This window comes from Eublepharis macularius, chromosome 2 (genome assembly GCF_028583425.1).
Source record: "Eublepharis macularius isolate TG4126 chromosome 2, MPM_Emac_v1.0, whole genome shotgun sequence".
NCBI lineage: Eukaryota > Metazoa > Chordata > Lepidosauria > Squamata > Eublepharidae > Eublepharis > Eublepharis macularius.
Window position 1 is genome coordinate 160,132,579 of NC_072791.1, and position 27,237 is coordinate 160,159,815.

At 41.4% G+C, this 27,237-nt stretch overlaps 1 protein-coding gene across 1 annotated transcript in view; it reads right to left on the minus strand.

The window, feature by feature from the left end:
* The window catches only part of CNTNAP5 (contactin associated protein family member 5), a 472,567-nt gene that overhangs the window by 222,285 nt on the left and 223,045 nt on the right, over positions 1-27,237 (minus strand). The window contains exon 11 of the mRNA XM_054970095.1: positions 4,710-4,816. Coding sequence (XP_054826070.1) covers positions 4,710-4,816 — 107 coding nt within the window. The remainder of the gene's footprint in view (positions 1-4,709; positions 4,817-27,237) is intronic.

Consider the following 27,237-nt stretch of genomic DNA (forward strand, 5'->3'; position numbering starts at 1 on the left):
TTTTTAAAAATGTAATGTCTAGTTTGGGTCTAAGTAACACAGATTGGTTTGGATCCAACAGAAAAACTTTGCTGAATGAGATGATGGAACAGATCTTTTCCATCCTTGTCCTTCCTCCTAGTAGCCCACTATGATCCTTCAGGTACTATGTAAAGTTTGGAGGGCACTCTTGAACAAACTTCACTGTAATATGGGGTCAATGGTGAGGAAGGGGAACTGAGTGACATTATCTCCTGCTTTGGCATAACAATAGGTTGGATCCTATGACTCTTTTTCTGCTAAGTCATCCTTCAAGGGAGAAAGGCTTCTTCTGATAGAGAATTCCTTTTTCCTGACAACATCAGATGGGCGAAAGCCTTCCTTTGTTTAAAGGAACTGCTCTCTGTTAAAGGAAGACTTTGTAGAAGAGAGTCATAATAGTACCTAATGAAGGAGGAAATTTCATTCAGTCTGATACCCCCTTCTCATTGCAGCCCCTCATACTGTTGTGCATTTTGCTCATAATGGTCTCCTGAACTTCAGACAGGAGCTTTGGGACAAGCTCCTGAAGTTCAGGATACCATTGTTCTGAAGGGAGACCATTGTTCTGAAATCTGAAGTTCAGGAGACCATTGTTCATAATGGTCTCCTGAACTTCAGACAGGAGCTTTGGGATAGGAAGGGGAAGGAAGGATAAGCTCCAGTCCACAAATTCCTTCAGCAAGCATTTCCATGGAACGCAGTTTGCTATTCTTAAATAAAATATAATCATGGCTGTTCCTTGAAAAACTTTTTAATTGTAAGGATCAGCACATTGGCAGATGTAGCCAGGGTATGCTGATGGAATTTATAAAGAACTCCCATCAGGATAATTAGATTTGTGTTGCATGGAGACAATTAAAATAGCCCAATGAAAAATATCTCAGTTGAAAAATATAGTTTGGGAGATGAAATAAGATCCCAGATTGAACGAAACGTATGTAATCTTTTAAGGAAGTCAAAAAACAGAAAGTTCAGAATACCTGAATATTGTAACATTTAAGCATTTCATTCCAATGTGGAACCACAATGAATGTTTAAATGTTGACATTTCCTGTAGGATAAATTTCCATTTATGAAATGGTACTGATATTCTACATATGCTATAATGGAAATTCCACTGATCAATTGCAAAAAAACATCCCTCTGGCAGCAACAAAAAGAGATATTTTTACATATAAAAGATATAGCAAGCACCAAGACAAATATTAGGGATTGAAGTAAGTTTTGTTAGATATCTCATGGCAAGACATTTGGCCATACTGACATCACTTTACATCATTGGAAAGGTAGAGAATTTAAAGAAAATCTATGGGATCAGAGGGAGAGCTAATTGAATAAATGAAGGTCAGTTGTGGAAGTAGGATAAACACGAGAGCAGATGTCTCCAGGAGTGAAAGCTACACAAGAGGATTTAGAGAAAGTGGTAAAGCAGGGGAAAATGAGTATTTGATGGCAGAAAGAGATGCGGATCTTTCATCTTGGGAACAGAATGGGTCTAAGGTTTTGAAACACATGTACACACATAGCCAATATCCCCAATGAGATAATCTTCAGGGAGGATACAGGGCAGCAAGAAAGCCATTTCTCATTGAACTGTTATCTTAGTGTTATACTTCAGTTTTTAACCTAAGAAGTTGTATCAGTGTTTTACATTTGATTTATTTATGGTATTTCTATTCTACCCTTCTACTTCACAAGTCTGTGGAGGTAGTTTAGATGAACCAAGGACTTTCTAGTTATTTCTAAATACCAGCCTTTACTGGGCCAGCTCCAACACCTGTTCAACTGATATAGAGTAGCAGGAAAGTTGTTGGAAATTAGGAGTGTGCAATGAAAAAAAATCTGTTTCAGTTTTGAATCTTGAGTTCCGAACCAATTAAGCACTGTTTTTTTAACAGATGGAGTGTCACCAGCTCAGATCTAATCCCTTTGTCCCCCCCCCCCCGCCTCATTATCAGGAGTTTCAGCACTGTTATTTGCTATGCTGGTTCCAAGCTCTTTGGGACAGCTGTTTTTGTACTTAACAGTACCAAAATCTCACAGAACACAGTCCTCCCTCTAAACCATCAATCCAGTGAGTTTTTCTTCAATTACACTAAACACACACACAAAACAATGAACCCTGAAGAAGAAGAGTGTTGGTGGGCACATTCTATGGCAAAAAACTGCTTGGCAAAGGGATAGCGGTGCAGAGGCGGCGACATTAAAACAATCCTGCTTTATGTTCACTTTTTTTTCTTTTTTGTAGTGCCATATTTACTTGTACTACTCCCGGGGAAGCATCTTTTGAATTGCAGCCTATGATTGAAGTCTGTTTATTGCTTCTTCCAAATGTTTCCAAATCTGATAAGCAGTGAGGGTTCTCATGTACATTGAGCACATTCCCCCTTCTGCCAATAGAGTTAACTGATACTGTAAGGGCTCTCTCCAACTGGTGAATGCTGTTCAGGAAAACAAGATGCTGCCATAAGAACCCAGTGCCTGCCTGCTGCTGCTGCTGCAAAGTAAGAACATAAATGAAACACACACACTTTTTGGTAGGAGTATGCAATTATAACTCAGTTTTCCAGATTTGAGTCATTGTTCTGGAAGCTGCTTTAACAAAATGAAACAGCAATTTCAGGGTGTATTTCTGGCTTCTTTGTTTTGTTTTGCACACAACTTTTGGAAATGGACCAGCAGGACCAAGTTGAACAATCTGGGTGTCTATGAAGCTAACATTCAGCTATCCTAAACAAAATTACACTCATGGAGGTCATTCAGCTCAGAAGAACAGAACTCTGCTTAGGGTGGCACTGTCAGACAGTGATCCTGAAATAGTCATCTCCATTGTAGATAGCATACCTCATTGGGATGTTGCAAGAAAAAAGGGAAATAATCCAGTTATTCTGTTTTCTGATCCTTAAAAGAAGAACTAGGTACAAGTGTGATAGATATATTACAACACTCTGTCAAATATACCATGTGGTCTCTAACTATTACAGATGCAACAAATAAAATGTCTACTGCATTGTTGTACTGCATTGTATTATATTACATTGATATTCTTCCTGCTTTTCTTCCAGAGAACTGAAGGCTGCATGAATAGGGTTCCCAGGCAGTCCCAGAGCATATATTTGGCATGCAGAAGACCCCAAGTTTAATCGCTGGCATTTCCTGTTTAAAAAGACCAGGCAATAGTTGATGTGAAAGACCTCTACCTGAGATCCTGGAAAGCCACTGCCAGTCTCAGCAGACAATACTGACTTCGATGGACCAAAGTTCAGTATAAGGCAGCTTCCTGTGTTACGTTTGTTCACTAGGTACTGACCAAACTTGATTAGTTTTGGCAAGGCTAAGGCTTCATGTAGCTTCAGATTTCACCCTTGTGAAATACATATTGCTTCATGAATTGGGGAGTGTATCGATGATGGATCTTTGTTTATCTCAAATATAGCAAACAAAACAACAACATATCTATCACAGACAGAAAAGAAGAGACCCAATTGCTTGCTTTAAAACTGCCTAATCTACACTACATGTTTGTGCATCTTTTCTTCTCTATAACAGCTTCATGGACAGTTTCTTTTGTACACCAGGAAAATGCAAAACAATAAAGGAGATGAGAAAAAAAATAAGGAAAAGGGAGGATGTTTGTGAGCTCTCAGGGACAATGCCCCAGTTTAGGTATCCAGAAAATTTAGTAGAGCAGCAGTTACATCTTTCTAGCATTACTGCATTGATTTTTCCCCCTGCATCAAGAGGACAGTTTAATAAAAAGAAAGGGTATTTTGTAGGTGGCACAAATTGAATTGCAGTGATCTTAGCCTTGGAAGTGCTTCTTTGGAACATGCATCTGTTTCCAATAAAATGAAATTGCAATGCCATGTGAAAAATAAGATCTGAAACACTGTAGCCTAGGTCTAGTTCAAACATAGATTACTTTCACAAGATAGTCCAAGAATACTTTCCGAATTGTAACATTTATTTTAAAAAATGGGTACATGATTGCGGAGGCAGCTCATGGGTGAGGGGGGAGATGTTTTCTCTATAGTATATTCATGCAACACAACTTTGGCAGCCCATGCACACATGCATGCATGCACGCACACACACACACACACACACACACACACACAATGCCATTCATTTAAAAGAGCAAGACAATGACATCGGAAGAAGAGCTATGGGTTTTTTCCCCTTTTGGTTTGCCAGTTTGCCTTTTGCTATTGAACACAGTCTTCGGTTACTGATGGAGTAGATATTTGTATACTGCTGGGGTGGCAGAGGAGAGCACATATCTTTTTAAAAAACCGTTTGGATTCTAGCCAGCCCATTAACTTTGCCTTTAGCATTATAGAACAGACTGCTGAACAGCACCCTGTGTGTGTCTTTGCGTGTGTTTTCTTACAGGAGGGAAGGATAGGGGAAACCAGGTCTTTCTCATTTGTCTTCTCATTAGATTGAAGTTGAGAAGATAATATGAGGTTAATGGCACAATCCCTTGTCCACCTATGTACCAGTAGGCAACATTTAATACAGTGAGATTTATCTCTAAAAACAGTGCTGGGAGTAAGTTGTTTTAAATTTTTGCCTCCTCACAAAATGTTCTTCCAAAGAAGGCTTTTCTGTTTTGCTGAACACCCTACCCCCGCCATGAAATCCTCACACCTCTGCCACCTTTCTTTCTGCCTCTCTGGCATACTTACAGTTATGACAAGTTGTTCCTGTGTAATCTGTTTCACTGCAATCACAGTAGAATGTTATCCAGGACTGAGAACATTTTCCTCCATGTTCACAGTAGTTCGGCAAACATCTGATGATGTTAAAAAAAAGAGAATTTGTTTGAAACAAATTATATATGCAATAAAATATGCAACATATTGCCCTTAGATTCTGGTTCTTCTAAACCGTGAAATTTTCTAGGTCTACAAGCAGTCATACACAGACAAATATTTTTTTCTTCCCTACATATGGGTGTTTAGTTCAAAACAAAAGACTTCCAAAGAATAGCTTGCACTGAAGTATGAATTCATGAAGGAGCCCTAATTGATACCAGGGAGCTGAGAAGAGTGCATAGAGATTTACTTCTCATCTCTGCCTAGGCAACTAAATTACATGTTTTATTCTGATCTCTGATAAGAACAAATGTCAGGTGAAAACCTACATCATTTTTCTTACAGTGGGAAGTCCTTTTGTGTGTTTCACTGTCATTTGGATTGCTAATCTGACTAGTGCTGTACTTCCTCACTGAAAACACAAACAATACATGAATAGAGAGAGCAAATTAAAAACGAGATCAGATTATGAATCATGCACTTTGTGTTTATTCTCTAAGCATCATTGTTTTTTTCTTCAAAAGCTTTATTGCCAAGCTTCTAAAATGAAGAAAGTAGCATAAACAGTATGAAGCAGAGAAAGCCAACAGAAGCAGATCTAGAATCATAGAATCATAGAGTAGGAAGGGGTCATACAGACCATCTAGTCCAACCCCCTGCCCAGTGCAGGATCAGCCTAAAGCATCTCTGACAAGTATTCATCCAGCCTCTTCTTGAAAACTGCCAGTGAAGGGGAGCTCACCACCTCCCTAGGCAGCTGATTCCACTTTTGAACTACTCTGACCGTGAAAAAGTTTTTCCTAATATCCAGCCGGTACCTTTGTGCATGTAGTTTTAGCCCATTGCTTCGCGTTCTACCCTCTGCTGCCAACTGGAACAGCTCTTTGCCCTGCTCCAAATGACAGCCTTTCAAATATTTAAAGAGAGCAATCATGTCCCCCCTCAACCTCCTCTTCTCCAAACTAAACATTCCCAAGGCCCTTAGCCTTTCCTCGTAGGGCTCAGTCTGCAGACCCCTGATCATCCTCGTCGCTCTCCTCTGCACCCTCTCGATTTTGTCCACATCCTTTTTGAAGTGAGGCCTCCAGAACTGCACACAATACTCCAGGTGTGGCCTGACCAAGGCAGTATAGAGAGGGGCTATGACCTCCTGCGATTTCGATGCTATGGCCCCTTTGATACAACCCAGGATTGAATTAGCCTTTTTTGCTACTGCATCACACTGACTGCTCATATTCAGTTTACAGTCCACTCTTACCCCAAGATCCCTTTCACATATACTACTGCCCAGAAGTGTATCCCCCATCCAGTATTTGTGCTTCTTATTTTTGTGGCCCAGATGTAATACTGTGCACTTGTCTTTGTTGAATTGCATCCTATTCACAGCTGCCCACTTCTCCAGAGTATTCAGGTCTTGTTGAATTTTAATTCTATCTTCTTGGGTGTTTGCTACCGCTCCCAATTTGGTATCATCAGCAAATTTAATGAGCAGCCCTTCCACTCCTTCATCCAGATCATTGGTAAAAATATTGAAAAGTACCGGGCCCAAAACCGAGCCCTGCGGCACCCCACTGGACACCTCCCTCCAATGTGATGAAACGCCGTTGACCACCACTCTTTGAGTGCGGTCCTCCAACCAGTTCCCTATCCACCGAACTATCCTATAGTCTACTCCACAGTCTTCCAGTTTGCCCATCAGAATGTCATGGGGGACCTTATCAAAAGCTTTACTGAAATCCAGATAAATCACGTCAACAGAGTTCCCCCAATCCAGTAAGCTGGTCACTTGATCAAAGAAAGAAACCAGGTTGGTCTGGCAAGATCTGTTAGGAACAAAACCATGCTGACTTCCCCGGATCACTGAGTGGTCCTTCAGATGCTTACAGACTGATCCCTTTAAAATCTGTTCTAATATCTTCCCAGCAACAGAAGTCAGACTGACCGGCCTGTAGTATCCCAGGTCATCCTTCCTCCCTTTCTTAAAGATTGGGATAACATTCTCTCTTCTCCAATCTTGTGGCACATCCCCAGTCCTCCAGGAGGCCTTGAAGATGATGGACAGGGGTTCTGCAAGTTCTCTGGAAAGTTCTTTCAGCACTCTTGGGTGCACCCCATCTGGCCCAGGGGATTTGTATTCATGCAGTGCAGCCAGATGCCTCTCCACTACCTCTCTGTCAATGTCAATTAGCCACTCAGGTGTCCTGCCACATTTTCTACTATCTCTAGATGTGCCTGAGTTCTTCAGGGAGAAAACAGAGGCAAAAAAGCCTGTCTGCTTTTTCTCTGTCCTGCATCAGAGTTTCTCCATCTACTTCCAACAGCAGTCCAATTGCCTCTTTTACCTTGCGTTTGCTTCTCACATATCTGTAGAAGTTTTTCTTATTGTAGCGAGCCCTCCTGGCCAGACCCAGCTCGTACTGAGCTTTGGCCTCTCTGATGGCTGATCTGCAGTACCTAGCAACCCTCATATACTCATCTTTAGAGGTCTGTCCTTCTCGCCATTTCCTGAACATTTCCTTTTTCTCCCTTAGCTTATTCTGGAGCTCTCTGTGCATCCACATCGATTTCTTGGAGCCCTTACCATGTTTCCATCTTGCTGGGATAGTGAGAGCTTGAGCTTGCAAAAGCTCATGTTTGAGAATGGCCCATCCAAGTGGTGGAAACTACAATTTGGATCTAATTTAGACAAGCAAAAATTAATTTTATTAGTAGGTAGAATTTATGACAGAGATTTCCCCCCCTAGTCGGAATGAGAGACAGACACAAAGCTTTGGGTATAAAACGGGCTGCTTTATTAAAATGACAACAACAAACATCAACTACGGCAAGGGCCTATCTAGCAGTACAGGTCAGACCCTGGGGTCAATTTTCGACCCCACCCTGACCTGTCTGGGCGAGCACCCGCTGCCCCGGGTGCAAGCCATCCACCAAATGGCTGGGTCCTGGCCTAGCCAGGCGGAGTGGTTCACCCCTGTAAAGCTCCCCCACCTGGCCGTACGGCAGCGGGGAGAGACTGGCTTGTCCAGGGTTCCCCACCCAGGGTGTCTGACCTCGCAGCTGGGCTGTACAGCAGCCAGCCGCTCCTGAAAGACCCCAATTCCCCACCAATGGGGAGGTGCCAAGGGTGCTCACCAGCCCGCTACAGATTTTCCCTAACTGAAATCCTGCTCCTGGGACCTTAACTCAGACCCACCAAGCCAATTAACCCCACCTGTCTCCCAGTGCGAGGTAGGCGAAAAAACTCCCATCCCAATGCCAATAAGGGAAAGAGAGATAAAAAATTCCTACCTGGCCCCATCAAAGGCGACCGGCTAGTCCCACACTGAAATAGGGTGAGGAGCTTAGGCCGAGCATGAGGCAAGACTGAGCTTTGGGGGCAGAGAGGCAGCTAATGCCTCGAAACTCCGCCCCCAGCAGCTAAGCCCCGTATGAAGGGCTGAATTCCCTGCCCCCATCTTTCCAGGGAGGCAAACGGCTGCCACCAGCCTAAGTGGCTTATGCCACTGGCTGGGATGGCAGGATACCCCAAGCTTTTTTTAAAATGTAACACTCAACCACAAGGTGGTTTTGAAACTTTTTTTTAAAAAAATTTTTTTTATTGGATTAGAAACATATCAAATCATTTACACTCACATTCCCTTAAATTTCCAATTCTAACCCCCTCCCATTCCCCCCCTTTTATTGACTTCCAACAGTTTTCCAACCCCTCATCTATTTTCCCTTTACTCATATCAACTTTACTATATTTATTATAATATACTTTCAAATTCTTCTAAGCTTATCTGTCATAATTGTGCTATTTCTGATTCCTTTCCCTTACAAATGAATAGGACTCTCTTAACCTATCTTCTTCCCTAATGCTAATAATTTTCATTTTAATAACCTATACTCTATCTTACTCTTTCTACTCTCTTCAATATGGGACAAACAATTTGCCCCACCTTATACATATTTTCTAGTACTTCTATAAACATTACATACATTCATAATAAATCAATCAATTTGACTTATATTCTATATATATTGCTCCTTACTTCCTTTTACATGTCTTATCCATTTTAATTATCTAATTTCTCCATTATAGAGCCATCTAACTGAAGTAATCCATTCATATATTCATTTAACATAAGTCAATCTATTATATCCACATATCATATGCTAATATATATCCATTCACCCTTGTACAATTATTATTTACCATCAGAAAGATATTTGATTTAGTTTCTATCCTTATATTTCTTATAATAATAGCACTACTAATACCCTATATAATAATCCAATATGATATTTGCTTAGAATTATTCAGTTAACTCTCCACCCCTTGGTATAGTCACTTCCCTCTTCTTATATTGTGTTTCAGTAATTTTCAAACTGCCACAGTTCTCCACCCACCTCCCATTTTTTCACCAGATATTGTTTCAGCTTCTCCCAGTCCTTGTTAAACTGCCCTGGGTCAAGGTCTCTCAATTTTCTTGTCATTTTATCCATCTCCGCCATGTACAGCAATTTGTAGATCCAGTCCTCAATGGTTGGCACCTCTTGTACTTTCCACTTCTGCGCATACAAAAGTCTAGCTGCTGCTGTCATATAGAATAACAATGTCCTGTATTGTGCTGGCATATCTTGCATTCCCAAGTTCAGTAGCAGGAGTTCTGGGTTCTTATTAACTTGAAATTGTAAAATCTCACTCATTACTTTTATTATTTCCCCCCAGTACTGCCTAGCTACCTCACAAGTCCACCACATATGGTACAGAGATCCCTCATGTTTTCTACACTTCCAGCATTTGTTAGACATATTCAAATTCCCTAGCACAATTTTCTTTTGTGTCAGATACCAACGATAGATCATTTTATAAACATTCTCTTTAATATTAGTGCATGTCGTAGTCTTCAACGTATTTTTCCACAAGTATTCCCACGCCTCCATTGTTATTTCTTTGTTAAAGTTTATAGCCCACTTCACCATTTGCACTGTAACTGCCTCATCTTCAGTATACCATTTTAACAACACTTTATAAACCTTTGAAATTTCCTTTTTGTCTCCTTGTAGAATTACTTTCTCTAATTCTGAGTTCTCCATTCTTATTCCTCCCCTCGCACAGTCCGAATAATAAAGATCTCTGATTTGTCTGTATTGAAACCAATCATAGTTTGGGGACAACTCTTGTTGTGTCTTTATTCTAGTTTTAGAAAATTCTATTTGAGTTATCTCCTTATACGTTAAACACTGTTGCTCATTATCGACCGTTCTTGGATCAATTACTTCATATGGAACCACCCAGGAGGGAATTCCTTCCTGTAGGTAATCTTTATATTTCTTCCAAACTGTGAAGAGGCTTCTCCGAATATAGTAGTGCAAAAACATAGAATCTGCTTTCACTTTATCATACCATAAATATGCATGCCATCCGAACAGTTTTTTGTATCCCTCTAAGGCCAGCAATTTGCGATTTTTCAGCTTCATCCAATCTTTCAACCATACCAGACAGATTGCATCATAGTAAAGTCTCAGGTTGGGCAGTTGCATTCCACCCCTTTCTTTTGTATCCTGCAACACTTTCATTTTCACCCTAGGCTTCCTGCCTGCCCACACAAACTCCGATATTTTCCTCTGCCATTTTTCAAATTGTTTAGAGTCCCGAATAATTGGTATTGTCTGTAACAAAAACATCACTCTTGGCAAAACATTCATCTTAACTGCTGCAATTCTTCCCAGCCATGACAAGTTCAATCTATTCCACTTGATCAAGTCCTGCTCTATTTGAGTCCATAATTTCTCATAATTGTTCTTAAATAGATCTATATTTTTTGCAGTCAGTTCGATTCCCAGATATTTTACCTTGCTTGTTACTTCACAGTCAGTTATTTCCGTTAATAACTGTTGTTTTTGTTTAGTCATATTTTTGCATAATATCTTTGATTTCTTTTTATTTACGTAAAAACCTGCCAAGTTTCCAAACTCTTTAATTTTATCTATTACCTTAGGCATGTTTTCAATTAGATCTTCCACAATTAACATTATATCATCTGCAAATGCTCTGACCTTATAGGAAAAGTCCTTTATCTTTATTCCACGGATTGCATTGTCTTCTCGGATCTGTATCATCAGAATTTCCAATACCAAAATAAACAACAGTGGAGACAACGGGCAACCTTGTCTTGTACCTTTCCCTATAGTCAGTTTCTTAGTCGCCTCATCATTCACCACAATTGCTGCACTTTGGTCTCTGTAAATTTCTTTAACTGCTCTTATGAATCTTTCTCCCATTTGTAGCTGTTCCATAGTTGCAAACATAAAGTCCCAGTTCAGATTATCAAATGCTTTTTCGGCGTCTACAAAGAAGAAACCAACCTCTTTATCACAACGCCTGTCATAGTATTCAATAGCATTTATAACTGTCCTTAAATTGTCTCTGATTTGTCTATTTGGTAAAAAACCTGCTTGTTCTTCCCCAATAGCCTCAGCTAACCATCCCTTTAGCCTCTCTGCCAAGATCTTCGCAAAGATCTTGTAGTCATTGTTAAGTAAGGAAATGGGTCTATAATTTTGAACGTTAGTCAAGTCCTGTCCCTCTTTGGGGATCAATGATATATTAGCTTCACTCCAAGTATCTGGAGTTCTTTGATCTCTCAAGACACCATTGATCACCTCTTTTAAAAATGGCGCCAGCTCATTGGCCATTACCTTATAAAATTTTGCTGTAAGTCCATCAGGCCCTGGCGCTTTTCCCAAATTTGTTGACTGTATTGCTTTCCTTATCTCTTCCTCTGTTATTTCACAGTTTAATTTAGCTCTCCAGTCTTCCGAAATTATTGGGAGTTTTACTTTTCCCAAGTATGTCGCTATTGAATCTTTTTTCACTTCTTTTTCCCATACAATTTGGCGTAGAATTTGTAAAAGGCTCTACTAATGGCAGTCTGTTCCAGATGCACTTTATTGTCCTCACATATTTTATTTATTATCTTTTTTTTCTTTTCTCTTCTTCAATTGCCATGCCAAATATTTCCCAGGTTTATTTGCACCTTCAAACGACTTTTGATTCATTCTTTTCAAATTCCATTCCTATTCTCTATTATTCATTGCCGTCAACTGCTCTTGAAGAATTTTAATATCCTGATAAATTTTCTTTTTCCCTGGTCTTTTCTTTAATTGTATTTCTTTGGCTTTTATTTTCTCCATAATCTCCTGTCTCTTCTCCTCTTGTTTCTTTCGGGCTCTTCCGTTTAAGTCCATTAGTATGCCTCTAATTACTGCTTTGTATGCATCCCAAACCTTATTGGTTGGTACTTCTCGATTCATGTTGTGTTGTATGAAGAACTTAGTTTCCCTTCTCAACATCTCCATATTTTCTCCCTCCTGTAGCAAATCCTCATTTATTCTCCATCCTCTCCTCTTGTTTCTTTTCCCAAACTTCCACATAATTGGATTATGATCTGAGCCTACCATAGGCATTATTTCAACATCCTTAGTCCAGAGCACTAAGTCCTTTGAGGCCCAGATCATATCAATACGTGATAGAGTAGAGTGTCTTGCGGAGAAAAATGTATACTGTCTACTAGGGATGTGCGTTTCGGCATTCAGAATGCCGAAAGAATGCCGAAACAAAAGTGTTTCGGCTTCTTTCGGGGAATGCCGAAACGTTTCGGGGAATGCCGAAACGTTTCGGGTAGCCGAAAGAAAAAAGCCGAAACGTTTCGGGATTCTTTCGGCTTTCTTTCGGCTTTTCTATGGGAAAATGCCTCCGTCTTCCAGGACGTCTGGAGGAGGCATTTTCCCACCGAATAAGCCCAAAATTGGTGGGGACCTTCCTCTAACCCTTCTCTAACAACCACCCAAGTTTCAGACAGATTGGACTTTGGGGGGCCATGTTATGGCCCCCCAAAGCAGGTCCCCCCATCCTCCCATAAGAAAGCGAAGGAGCAGCATATTGTTAGCATGCGGCTGCTGATCTTTCTTCATTATTTCCTATGGGGAAAAAATGAAGAAGCAGGCTTCCTTTGCCAGGGGTGGCATTTTGCATGCAAAATGCCCCCCAGCCCTCAGGGGCCCTTCTCCCACCCCTCCTCCCACCCCCCACCAAGGCTCAGCCTGCTCCCACTTGGGGGGGCCATTTCATGGCCTCCCCAAGTAGGTGCTCTAATCTCTACCACTGACAGCTGGGGGAGGCTTGTGTTGCCAGGGGTGGCATTTTGCATGCAAAATGCCCCCCAACCCTCTGGGGCCCTTCTCCCACCCCCCCTCCCACCCCCCACCAAGGCTCAGCCTGCTCCCACTTGGGGGGGCATTTCATGGCCTCCCCAAGTAGGTGCTCTGCTCTCATCTCTACCACTGACAGCTGGGGGAGGCTTGTGTTGCCAGGGGTGGCATTTTGCATGCAAAATGCTCCCCAGCCCTCTGGGGCCCTTCTCCCACCCTTCCTCCCACCCCCCACCAAGGCTCAGACTGCTCCCACTTGGGGGGGCCATTTCATGGCCTCCCCAAGTAGGTCCTCTCAGCCCCTAAAGTCCACCCCTTACAGCCCCACACAAACCCAATTCCCCCCCAGCTGCCACACACAGACCCAAATCCCCACATTAGCCCCTCACAGACCCAAATCCACCCCCACCTGCCCCACACCCATAACCCCAGGAAGAGGCTGGCAAAGGCCAGCCCTCTCCCTTTGTTCCCTATGCTGGGAACTTCTAAACTCTCTTTCCCTGGGCAATTCTGCACAGCCCAGGGGTGCCACAATGGTGGGCACACTTCTGAGTGCCAGCTGGTCCCTGTGAAAGAGCACCTGAACCACAGACACCCTCTCTCAAATTCCCCCACCACCTACAGAGATGGCTGGCCAGCCAGCCCCATTGTTCCCTATGATGGGAACCAACTGCACAACAAAGAATAAAACACGAACACAAAATAAAGTTTTTTAAAAATTATTTTCTCCCTTTCAAAGTACAAGTAGGCAAAGAATTATGACACATTACACCAGCAGTCCCCCACACAGAAAAATTAAAACACAACTCACTTAACATCAGAGAATCACAAAAGCACAATTCCTGTCAAAAACACTTTATTTCTTGAACAGCTTTAGGATACACAGCAGGGAGGCGCACCAAAGGGCATGGCAGCAGTATCTTACACAAAAATAACACAACTCACTTCACATTAAAGAATCACCCCAAAAAATTGCTGTCAAAAGCACTGTAACTGCTTTAGGTTACACAGTAGGAAGGCACCACAGAGCAGGAAAGCAGTGTACTACACAAAAATAACACAACTCACATCAGAGAATCACACAAACACAATTGCTGTCAAAAACGGTGAAGTGGGTTGTATTATTTTTTGTAGTACATTGCTATCATGCCCTGTTGTGCCCTCCTACTGTGTAACCTAAAGCTGTTCAAGAAATAAAGTGTTTTTGCCAGGAATTGTGTTTTTGTGATTCTCTGATGTTAAGTGAGTTGTGTTATTTTTGTGTAAGATAGTGCTGCCATGCCCTTTGGTGTTCCCCCCTGCTGTGTAACCTAAAGCTGTTCAAGAAATAAAGTGTTTTTGACAGGAATCATGCTTTGTGATTCTCTGATGTTAAGTGAGTTTTGTTTTAATTTTTCTGTGTGGGGGACTGCTGGTGTAATGTGTCATACTGCTTTGCCTACTTGTACTTTGGAAGGGAGAATATAATTTTTTAAAAACTTTATTTTGTGTTGTTCTTGTTTTATTCTTTGTTGTGCAGTTGGTTCCCATCATAGGGAACAATGGGGCTGGCTGGCCAGCCATCTCTGTAGGTGGTGGGGGAATTTGAGGGAGGGTGTCTGTGGTTCAGGTGCTCTTTCAAAGGGACAAGCTGGCACTCAGAAGTGTGCCCACCATTGTGGCACCCCTGGGCTGTGCAGAATTGCCCAGGGAAAGAGAGTTTAGAAGTTCCCAGCATAGGGAACAAAGGGAGAGGGCTGGCCTTTGCCAGCCTGTTCCTGCGGTTATGGGTGTAGGGCAGGTGGGGGTGGATTTGGGTCTGTGAGGGGCTAATGTGGGGATTTGGGTCTGTGTGTGGCAGCTGGGGGGGAATTGGGTTTGTGTGGGGCTGTAAGGGGTGGACTTTAGGGGCTGAGAGGACCTACTTGGGGAGGCCATGAAATGGCCCCCCCAAGTGGGAGCAGTCTGAGCCTTGGTGGGGGGTGGGAGGAAGGGTGGGAGAAGGGCCCCAGAGGGCTGGGGGGCATTTTGCAATGTCTGTGGTTCAGGTGCTCATCAGAGAATCACAAAAGCACAATTCCTGTCAAAAACACTTTATTTCTTGAACAGCTTTAGGATACACAGCAGGGAGGCGCACCAAAGGGCATGGCAGCAGTATCTTACACAAAAATAACACAACTCACTTCACATTAAAGAATCACCCCAAAAAATTGCTGTCAAAAGCACTGTAACTGCTTTAGGTTACACAGTAGGAAGGCACCACAGAGCAGAGCAGTGTACTACACAAAAATAACACAACTCACATCAGAGAATCACACAAACACAATTGCTGTCAAAAACAATGAAGTGGGTTGTATTATTTTTTGTAGTACATTGCTATCATGCCCTGTTGTGCCCTCCTACTGTGTAACCTAAAGCTGTTCAAGAAATAAAGTGTTTTTGCCAGGAATTGTGTTTTTGTGATTCTCTGATGTTAAGTGAGTTGTGTTATTTTTGTGTAAGATAGTGCTGCCATGCCCTTTGGTGTTCCCCCCTGCTGTGTAACCTAAAGCTGTTCAAGAAATAAAGTGTTTTTAACAGGAATTGTGCTTTGTGATTCTCTGATGTGAAGTGAGTTGTGTTATTTTTGTGTAAGATAGTGCTGCCATGCCCTTTGGTGTTCCCCCCTGCTGTGTAACCTAAAGCTGTTCAAGAAATAAAGTGTTTTTGACAGGAATCATGCTTTGTGATTCTCTGATGTTAAGTGAGTTTTGTTTTAATTTTTCTGTGTGGGGGACTGCTGGTGTAATGTGTCATAATGCTTTGCCTACTTGTACTTTGGAAGGGAGAATATAATTTTTAAAAAACTTTATTTTGTGTTCGTGTTTTATTCTTTGTTGTGCAGTTGGTTCCCATCATAGGGAACAATGGGGCTGGCTGGCCAGCCATCTCTGTAGGTGGTGGGGGAATTTGAGGGAGGGTGTCTGTGGTTCAGGTGCTCTTTCACAGGGACCAGCTGGCACTCAGAAGTGTGCCCACCATTGTGGCACCCCTGGGCTGTGCAGAATTGCCCAGGGAAAGAGAGTTTAGAAGTTCCCAGCATAGGGAACAAAGGGAGAGGGCTGGCCTTTGCCAGCCTCTTCCTGGGGTTATGGGTGTGGGGCAGGTGGGGGTGGATTTGGGTCTGTGAGGGGCTAATGTGGGGATTTGGGTCTGTGTGTGGCAGCTGGGGGGGAATTGGGTTTGTGTGGGGCTGTACGGGGTGGGGTGGGAGAAGGGCCCCTGAGGGTAAGGGGGCATTTTGCATGCAAAATGCCACCCCTGGCAAAGGAAGCCTGCCTCTTCATTTTTTCCCCATAGGAAATAATGAAGAAAGATCAGCAGCAGCATGCTAACAATATGCTGCTCCTTCGCTTTCTTATGGGAGGATGGGGGGACCTGCTTTGGGGGGCCATAACATGGCCCCCCAAAGTCCAATCTGTCTGAAACTTGGGTGGTTGTTAGAGAAGGGTTAGAGGAAGGTCCCCACCAATTTTGGGCTTATTAGGTGGGAAAATGCCTCCTCCAGGAGTCCTGAAAGACGGAGGCATTTTCCCCCCCAAAAAACCCGAAAGAATGCCGAAAGAATGCCGAAAGAATCCCGAATCCCGAATCCCGAAAGAGATTCTTGTTTCGGCTTTCGGCTTTAACGGTAGAGAATCTTGTTTCGGGTAATCCCGAAACAAGAAAGCCGAAAGTTTTTTCCTTGCACACCCCTAATCCCCACTAAGGACTTTATCCTCCCTCTTTTTAAACTATTACACCAGGCCTGACCAGCATTTCTATTAGCAAAGCACCTGAATTTGTATTCTTTTTTATTAATTTTTGTACATACTTGATAATTACAAAGATATTCTGCTTGAGTGAGATCTGAGTTTGTGAAACCTCTTTGTAGTTCTAAACATGCCAAAAGAATCAATGTTTATGCCCAAGGCCAGGCCAAAAAAAATGTCATTAGACACATAAATAACAGATAAATGACACTTAAAAGGCACCTGTTCCAGCTGTGACTTTAATTCTCAGCTATTCACTCAAGTTGTTTTCACATACACTTATTCATGTTTGGGGCCTTAGTTCACCAGCATACTAATGAACTACGGTTCTACAAGGGGAAAAGTCCACCAAATAGGGTTTCTAGGTCCTCCAGGGGCCCAAGCGGAGGTGCAGGAGGCTGGGGGCAGTAGGGTACTAACTCCCACACATGTACAGCAAGATGCAAGCTCCTGCAATCCCGTTGTGTCAGAAAATTACATCATTTTCCCATGTGATGGGGGAATGCAGGAATGGCACATGCTCTCCCCCTATGCCTCCCACTTCCATCTGGATAAGAGGACCCAGGGGGAGCTGGAAAGCCTACTACCAATTAATATTTTTATTGAAGACAGCAAAGAGCAAACAAACGTTAATTCAACAATTCTTATAGCAAAACTCAATTGAAATCTTTAAAGTTGTTTTTTCCCCATTTTTACTGGCAACCAGAACAGTTTTTGACAGTATATGAAGAGCAATAGACATCAATACAAAATATCTACTAAGAAATAAAAAAGTGGATCCAGAAAATAGGATTTCAGTCAGTTTTTGAAATTCATCCCAAAGCTGCTTCCAGGTACATGCAAACTGAAAATGCTAGCTAGCTAAGCCCTGATTTATCAAAGACCAAAGAGATAAACCATAGTCCTTTCTCTTCATTCACTGTGTCTCCAGTGTTTCAGTGACATTGCCATCTCTTGACATGTCTTTTTTTTAAAAAATTTTTTTTTATTGGATTAGAAACATTTAATATCCATTACAATCAATTTCCTTTAAATTCTAATATTCCAATTCTAACCCCCTCCCTTCCCCCCCTTTTATTGACTTCCAACAGTTTTCCAACCCTTTGTCTATTTTCCCCCTACTCATTTCAAACTTATTTTATCTATTAAACATATATTTTCACTCTCTTCTAAGCTTATCTATTATAACACAGTGCTATCTCTATTTCCCTTCCCTTTTAACTTATCAACTAAATAATACATTCCTGGCATATATTCTTCAATAGTCATTTTAGTAGCCTGTACTCTATCTTACTCATTCTAGTCTCGTCTATATGGTACAAAAAATTTGTCCCTCATTATACATAACTTTAAGTACATTATAAGCATTGCATACATTCAATATAAGTCAATCAATTTGACCCATACTCCATATGTTACTCTTTACTTCCTTCTACATATCTTATCTTCATACTATTTTAGTTATCTAATTTCTCCATTATACAACTATCTGCCAAAAATAGTCAATCATTTTAACCCATATACACATTCAGCATGAGTCAATCAATTTAACCCATATTCTGTATGCTACTATATATTTCCCCCCCCTTTCTTGCATTCATTCATTTTGATTATATAAATTCTCCATTATACAATTATCTGCCAGCGATGAAATTAATTAATTTCTATCCTTATAGATCTTATAATAACACCTCTATTACTTAATACTATGTATAGTAGTCAAATAGAATAATTGCTTAGAAATTTTCAATTAACTCTCCACCCCCCGGTATAGTCACTTCCCTCTTCTTTTGTTATATTTCAGTAATTTTCAAACTGCCACAGTTCTCTTCCCACCTCCCATTTTTTCACCAAATACTGTTTCAGCTTCTCCCAATCCATGTTAAACTGTCCTGGATCAAGGTCTCTCAGTTTTCTTGTCATTTTATCCATCTCCGCCATGTACAGCAATTTGTAAATCCAGTCCTCAATAGTTGGCACTTCTTGTACTTTCCACTCTTGCGCGTACAAAAGTCTGGCCGCTGCTGTCATATAAAATAGCAATGTCCTGTATTGTGCTGGAATGTCCTCAATTCCCAAGTTCAGTAGCAGGAGTTCTGGGTTCTTATTAACTTGAAATTGTAGAATCTCACTTATTACTCTTATTACTTCCCCCCAGTACTGCCTAGCTACTTCGCAAGTCCACCACATATGATACAAAGATCCTTCATGTTTTTTACATTTCCAGCATTTATTAGACGTATTCAAGTTCCCTAGCGCAATTTTGGTGTCAAATACCAACGATAAATCATTTTATAGACATTCTCGTTAATATTGGTGCATGTCGTGATCTTCAACGTATTTTTCCACAAGTATTCCCACGCCTCCATTGTTATTTCTTTGTTAAAATTTATAGCCCACTTCACCATTTGCACTTTAACTGTCTCATTGTCAGTGTACCATTTTAACATCTTGTAGACCTTAGAGATTTCCTTTTTGTCTTCTTGTAAAATTACTTCCTCTAATTCCGAGTTCTCCATTCTTATCCCTCCCTTTGCACAGTCGGAGTTGTAAAGATCTCTAACCTGTCTATATTGAAACCAGTCATAACTTAAAGACAACTCTTCTTGCGTCTTTATTCTTAATTTAGAAAGATCTGTTCGTGTTATTTCCTTGTACGTTAAACATTGTTGTTCATTATCAACAGTTCTCGGGTTTATTACTTCGTAAGGAACCACCCAGGAGGGAGTTCCTTCCTGAAGGTAATCTCTATACTTCTTCCAAATTGTGAAGAGGCTTCTCCGGATGTAATGGTGCAAAAACATAGAATCTGCTTTTACTTTTTCATACCACAGATATGCATGCCATCCAAATATTTTTTTGTATCCTTCTAAGGCCAGTAATTTACGGTTTTTCAGTATCATCCAATCTTTCAGCCACACCAAGCAAATTGCATCGTAGTATAGTCTTAGATTGGGCAGTTGCATTCCAACTCTCTCTTTTGCGTCCTGTAATACTTTCATTTTCACCCGAGGCTTCCTGCCTGCCCAAACAAAGTCCGATATTTTCCTTTGCCATTTTTCAAACTGCTTTGAGTCCCGGATAATTGGTATTGTTTGTAACAAAAACATCATTCTTGGTAACACATTCATCTTGACTACTGCAATTCTTCCCAACCATGACAAATTCAATCTATTCCATTTAATCACATCTTGCTCTATTTGAGTCCACAATTTCTCATAATTATTCTTGAATAGATCTATATTTTTTGCAGTCAGTTCAGTTCCCAAATATTTCACCTTACTTGTTACTTCACAGTCTGTTATTTCCGTTAATAACTGTTGTTTTTGTTTAATCATATTTTTACACAATATCTTTGACTTCTTTTTATTTACATAAAAACCTGCCAGATCTCCAAATTCTTTGATTTTTTCTATTACCTTAGGCATGTTCTCAATTGGATCTTCCACAATTAACATTATATCATCTGCAAATGCTCTGACCTTATAGGAAAAGTCTTCTATTTTTATTCCACGGATCGCATTATCTTCTCGAATCTGTATCATCAAAATTTCCAAAACCAAAATGAACAACAGTGGAGACAGCGGGCAACCTTGTCTTGTACCTTTGCCTATAGTCAATTTCTTAGTCAGCTCGTCATTCACCACAATTGCTGCACTCTGGTCTCTGTAAATTTCTTTCACTGCTCTTATGAATCTTTCTCCCATTTGTAGCTGTTCCATAGTGGCAAACATAAAGTCCCAGTTCAAATTGTCAAATGCTTTTTCAGCATCCACAAAGAAGAGACCAACCTCCTTATCACAACGCCTATCATAATATTCAATACCATTTATAACTGTCCTTAAATTGTCTTTGATTTGTCTATTCGGTAAAAAACCAGCTGGTTCTTCTCCAATAACTTCGGATAACCATCCCTTTACTCTTTCTGCCAAGATCTTCGCAAAGATCTTATAATCATTATTGAGTAAGGAAATAGGTCTATAATTTTTAACATTAGTCAAGTCTTGTCCTTCTTTGGGGATCAATGTTATATTGGCTTCACTCCAAGTATCTGGAATTCTTTGATCTCTCAAAACACCATTGATCACTTCTTTTAGGAATGGTACCAGTTCATTGACCATTACCTTATAAAATTTAGCTGTAAGTCCATCAGGTCCTGGCGCCTTTCCCAGGTTTGTTGACTGTATTGCCTTCCTTATCTATTCCTCTGTTACTTCACTATTCAATTTGTCTCTCCAATCTTCCGAAATTGCTGGAAGCTTCATTTTCCCCAAATATGTCGCTATTGAGTCTTTATTCACTTCTTTTTTATTGTACAGTTTAGCATAAAATTTGTAAAAGGCTCTACTAATAGCAGTCTGTTCCAAATGTGCTTTATTGTCCTCACATATTTTATTTATTGTCTTCTTCTCCTTTCTCTTCTTCAATTGCCATGCCAGGTATTTCCCAGGTTTATTTGCACCTTCAAACGACTTTTGGTTCATTCTTTTAAGATTCCATTCCAGTTCTTTGTTATTCATTGCCGTCAACTGCTCTTGAAGGATTTTAATATCCTGATAGATTTTCTTTTTCCCTGGTCTTTTCTTTAGTTGTATTTCTTTGGCTTTTATTTTCTCCATAATCTCCTGTCTCTTCTCCTCTCTTTTTTTTCTGGCTCTTCCATTTAAGTCCATCAGTGTGCCTCTAATTACTGCTTTGTAGATATCCCATACCTTATTGGTTGGTACTTCTCGATTCATGTTATGTTGTATGAAGAACTTAGTTTCCCTTCTCAACATCTCCATATTTTCTCCCTCTTGTAACAAGTCCTCATTTATTCTCCATCCTTTCCTCTTAGTTCTTTTTCCGAACTTCCACATAATTGGATTATGATCTGAGCCTACCATGGGCATTATTTCCACATCCTTAGTCCAAAGCACTAAGTCCTTTGAGGCCCAGATCATGTCAATTCGTGATAAAGTGGAGTGCCTTGCAGAGAAAAATGTATATTGTCTACCTTTGGGATTTTGTATACTCCATACATCTTCCAAAGTTTCCTGTTGCATTAATGCGAAAAAAGTCTTTGGTAATAGTCCTCTTTTCTTTTGTGCAGTTGCTGATTTTTTATCCTGCTCCAAATTTGTGACTCCATTGAAGTCTCCTGCAAGAATTATCTGGTCATAAGAAAGTTCATCTAATTGCTTCCTCAAATCCTCAAAGAAGCTCTCTTTTGCTCCGTTAGGTGCATAAATTCCAATCACCAACACTTTCTTTAAATTCCATGTACATTCCACTGCTAAAAATCTGGCTTCCACATCTCTAATCACTAGCTTTGGCTGTAGTTCCTCTTTTATATATAATGCCACTCCCCTTTTTTTCTTTTTTGAGGCCGCTACAAAATCATTGCCCAATTTGCTCGATTTAAGATATTTTACATCCTGTTTTCTAATATGAGTCTCTTGCAAACACACAATATCACATTTCTGTTTTAATAGCCAGTGGAAAATACTTTTTCTCTTATTGGGTGAGTTAAGTCCATTTACATTCCAAGATAAAACTTTACACTCCATATTCATAGCCTTGTTGCTGGAGAGTCTTTTTCATTGTCCCTCAAAAACTTTTCCATTTCAAATTCAGATCTGATGCGCTTTTTCACTCCTCCAAACTCAAATGACAATCCTTCCGGTAATTCCCATCTGTACCTTATTTTCATGTCCTTCAGAATCTGGACTAAAGCTTTATATTTTTTCCGGTCAAGCAACACCGATCTTGGTAGCTCCTTCATAATAATAACCGTCTTGCCATCAACCTCCGATGGGTCTTGAAATTGCTTACTCACAATCATTTCTCTTATATTTCTAGTCGTAAATTGCACAATCACATCTCTTGCTAGTTTCCTCTGGGTCGCAAATCTTGAATTTATATGGTACACCACATCTAGGATAGCCACAGTTTCCTCCTCCTCCTTCCCCAGGTATTCAGCTAACACCTCGGCAATTTGTTCTTGGGCTGTCTTTCCTTCCACTTCCGGCAAGCCACGAAACCTCAGCTGCTTCTCCATATGTTTACTCTCCGCAACTGCCATTCTTCCCCTCATCACCCTCATCTCTGTTTGTTGCGTGTCTGCTAGGTTCTCCACCGCATTTTCCACTACCTTGACTCTTTGCTGTGTCACCTGCAGGTCATTTTGTATTGTTTCCATACCCTTCTTCACCTCTGCCAGTTCATTCTTTACTGTCTCTTTAACCTCTTTCACCAGCTCAGGTTTCATGTCCTTGAGCTCCTTAATTGCTTCTGAAAGTTTTTTATCCAAGTTCTCTATCGCCATTTGCCACTCTTTTTTCGACATTGTGGGGCTTGCTTTGCCTCGCTCCCATGAGTCTGCTCGCTTCCTTAACACCGTGGCATTTGGCTTGGCGTTCTTTTAATTTAATTTAAATGTCCCGCTTTTATAAGGAAAAAAAAAACGTTTAAAGAGTCCAAAATGCCGGTCGTCTTTTCTCTATGGTTTTTCTATAGTTTTTGTAATCCAATATGGCCTACTTCCTCTCCTGCTGAAGTCGAGACTCTTCCCTTTTCAAAGATGGCGATTCCCTTCTTCCTGTCCTCCAGTAGGGGCCATCTCTCTCCAGCAGCTCTATTGCTGTTACGTACTTCCTGTTTCCTGACTCCCCACAGCAGCTCTCGCGATGGTAAAAACTTTCTCACAGCCTACTATCTCCTTGTGACCACAGGTATGAAAAACAATAGTCCAATTTCTTTAATAACTTCGTTTAGCTTAGTCCTTTTTTTAATACAATTCTTGCCAAATCTTCCCCTCTTTATAATCAATCTGTTGCAGTTTAAAAGTCCACTTTAATACTTCATTACTTTAATTAATCCATCCCATTTCAAGAGATAGTGATCTTTACCTTCTCAAACGTCTTTCTGGGTTGTAATCACTGTTTCAATCTCAGATTCTCCTTCACCTTCTTTCCCCCTGTTGAAGCTTGGGCATGTAGGTCTTATGCCAGCCGCATTGGCTCCAGGACTGCCGCAGAGATTTTAGCCGACCTGTCTTAGGGTGGGACCTCAAGAGTCGGGAGAGAGTCCATTGCGCAGGACCTCCCCTCACCCGAAATCAACGCACCCTGAGGTACTTAAGCGTTCTATGCCTGTTCTCTGCCTGAGAACAGTTGGCCGCGAGCATGTGCTGCCCCGCCGGCCGTTGAAACGGCAGCCCGGTCAGCTCAGCACTTAGAGCTGCGTTAGACCTTCATGGATCCCCAGCCGGAAGTCCCATCTCTTGACATGTCAAATACCCAAATACTTGTCTGGTGAGATTTAGTATGGCCTGAGAATGCTTTCACGCTAAGCACTCTGCTGTGGTCTGGAATTATTTTTTTAATCAGTCCAAATAACGTTTTTTTGGAATAAAGCTCTAGTGTTCCAATAAACCCTGGAAGAACCCCATAATTTTTTTTCATTGCTGTCTATTTTTGATCCTTTGCCAAATGAATATATAGCATAAAACCAGATACATCATCTCTTTTCTGTTTTCCCAAATAGTCAGTTTTCCTCTGATCCCATCCTTTTTATGGCATTAGCTTTCACACAATTCTTACTGTTTTTTAAAAAAACAGATTTCACTTACTTCTTAGCACTCAGAAGAACAGAAATTGTCTTTATATTGTATTTGATCTGCTTATCTCGCTTTTCAAATATCACTTTACTTTATCTTTTGCCAAGCCTACAAAGAGCTAAAATTAGAGCTTGGCTCACAACAGTAGATACAAATTATCTAAAATGGAGGAAGGGGACTATGGATTAGCTAAAATGTCTGCAGACACACTAATCTGTACAGTGCTAAATAGGGATGTGCATTTCGGCATTCAGAATGCCGAAAGAATGCCGAAACAAAAGTGTTTCGGCTTCTTTCGGGGAATGCCGAAACGTTTCGGGGAATGCCGAAACGTTTCGGGTAGCCGAAAGAAAAAAGCCGAAACGTTTCGGGATTCTTTCGGCTTTCTTTCGGCTTTTCTATGGGAAAATGCCTCCGTCTTCCAGGACGTCTGGAGGAGGCATTTTCCCACCGAATAAGCCCAAAATTGGTGGGGACCTTCCTCTAACCCTTCTCTAACAACCACCCAAGTTTCAGACAGATTGGACTTTGGGGGGCCATGTTATGGCCCCCCAAAGCAGGTCCCCCCATCCTCCCATAAGAAAGCGAAGGAGCAGCATATTGTTAGCATGCGGCTGCTGATCTTTCTTCATTATTTCCTATGGGGAAAAAATGAAGAAGCAGGCTTCCTTTGCCAGGGGTGGCATTTTGCATGCACCCCTGGCAACACAAGCCTCCCCCAGCTGTCAGTGGTAGAGATTAGAGCACCTACTTGGGGAGGCCATGAAATGCCCCCCAAGTGGGAGCAGGCTGAGCCTTGGTGGGGGGTGGGAGGAGGGGTGGGAGAAGGGCCCCTGAGGGCTGGGGGGCATTTTGCATGCAAAATGCCACCCCTGGCAAAGGAAGCCTGCCTCTTCATTTTTCCCCCATAGGAAATAATGAAGAAAGATCAGCAGCAGCATGCTAACAATATGCTGCTCCTTCGCTTTCTTATGGGAGGATGGGGGGACCTGCTTTGGGGGGCCATAACATGGCCCCCCAAAGTCCAATCTGTCTGAAACTTGGGTGGTTGTTAGAGAAGGGTTAGAGGAAGGTCCCCACCAATTTTGGGCTTATTAGGTGGGAAAATGCGTCCTCCAGGCGTCCTGAAAGACGGAGGCATTTTCCCAAAAAAAAAACCCGAAAGAATGCCGAAAGAATGCCGAAAGAATCCCGAATCCCGAATCCCGAAAGAGATTCTTGTTTCGGCTTTCGGCTTTAACGGTAGAGAATCTTGTTTCGGGTAATCCCGAAACAAGAAAGCCGAAAGTTTTTTCCTTGCACACCCCTAGTGCTAAACTGAGCGCTATGTGTTTTTTATTGTTCATAGTGTCTGTATTGTCAACTGATGAATATGCATTTTCCATATCACGTACTATTCATTAGCCCCATGCAGTAAAGTTAATTGCTAGTGATTGACAAGCCTCAATAGATCTGCATTGAATATTTAACTTAATGTTTATGCTAATGGAGTTTTATCTCCTAGTAAACGTTTTAAAATATTGAAGGTCAGCCCCCATTTTCCAAAACAAAGACCAGAAGGAAAAAAAACCTCTTCTATTCTTTTCAGTCCCAATTCATTTTCAAAATGAAAATTGAAATTTTTAAATATACTTTTAAAGGGTTTATCCTGTCATAACTGCTGGCTCAGAGCATCCTAGTCTTGCACCTTGGCTCTCTGACTGCTGTCCAATGGACTTTTCAACTATCACTTGTCCAACATTCCTCCAAGCTGCCTACATTTCCCATCAAAACTTGAGGGAAGCTGACAAGTGTCCAACCTGTGCCTTTTGTCACTTGTGGTTCCGCTCTCAGTTGCTTAATCTGTAATCCTGTTCATGATTTACACAGGCCGGATGACAATAAAATTGCTAGTAATGATGACAGCCCTGAGGATCTAAGCTGATAAAACAGCATTGTTATGCTACTGTGATATTGGTGATGGAGCAAAAGCAAAAATCTACTGGAGAACAGGTACATTTTCAGAATCTCATTCTTGCTTACAGCTTAGTACCTGTACCTGGCAAAGGTGCAATGTCCCAACCATTACAACTGATAATCACATAACAGATCACATTTTTATCCAAATCTTGAGAAAATCACTGGCTATCCGGATGGATAACAGAGGTGAATACATGGGAAAGGAGATGACAAGCTTCCTAGAAGCAGAAGGAATAGAGCATCATTTCACAGTCCCATACACACCAGAGAACAGTTCAGTAGCAGAAAGGAAAAATCACTCTCTCACAGCAATGTACAGAAACGTTTCGGGTTGTTTCGGGTTGTTTCGGGTTTTTCAATGGGAAAATGCCTCCGTCTTCCCGGATGCCTGGGGGAGGCATTTTCCCACCGAATCAAGCCAAAATTGGTGGGGACCTTCCTCTAACTCCTCTCTAACAACCCCCCAAGTTTCAGATCGATTGGACTTTGGGGGGCCATGTTATGGCTCCCCAAACCAGGTCCCCCATCCTCACCTAAAAAAGGGAAACGTGAACGTATTTTTAGCTTGCTGCTGCTAATCTTCTTCATTATTTCCTATGGGGGAAAAATGAAGAGGCAGGCTTGTCTTGCCAGGGGTGGCATTTTGCATGCAAAATGCCCCCCAACGCTCAGGGGCCCTTCTCCCACCTTTCCTCCCACCCCCCACCAAGGCACAGCCTGCTCCCACTTGGGGGGCATTTCATGGCCTCCCCAAGTAGGTGCTCTTTTCTCTACTACTTACAGCTGGGGGAGGCTTGTCTTGCCAGGGGTGGCATTTTGCATGGGTAAATGCTTCCACTAGTGATATCCATCTTGACGTTTTTGTATATAT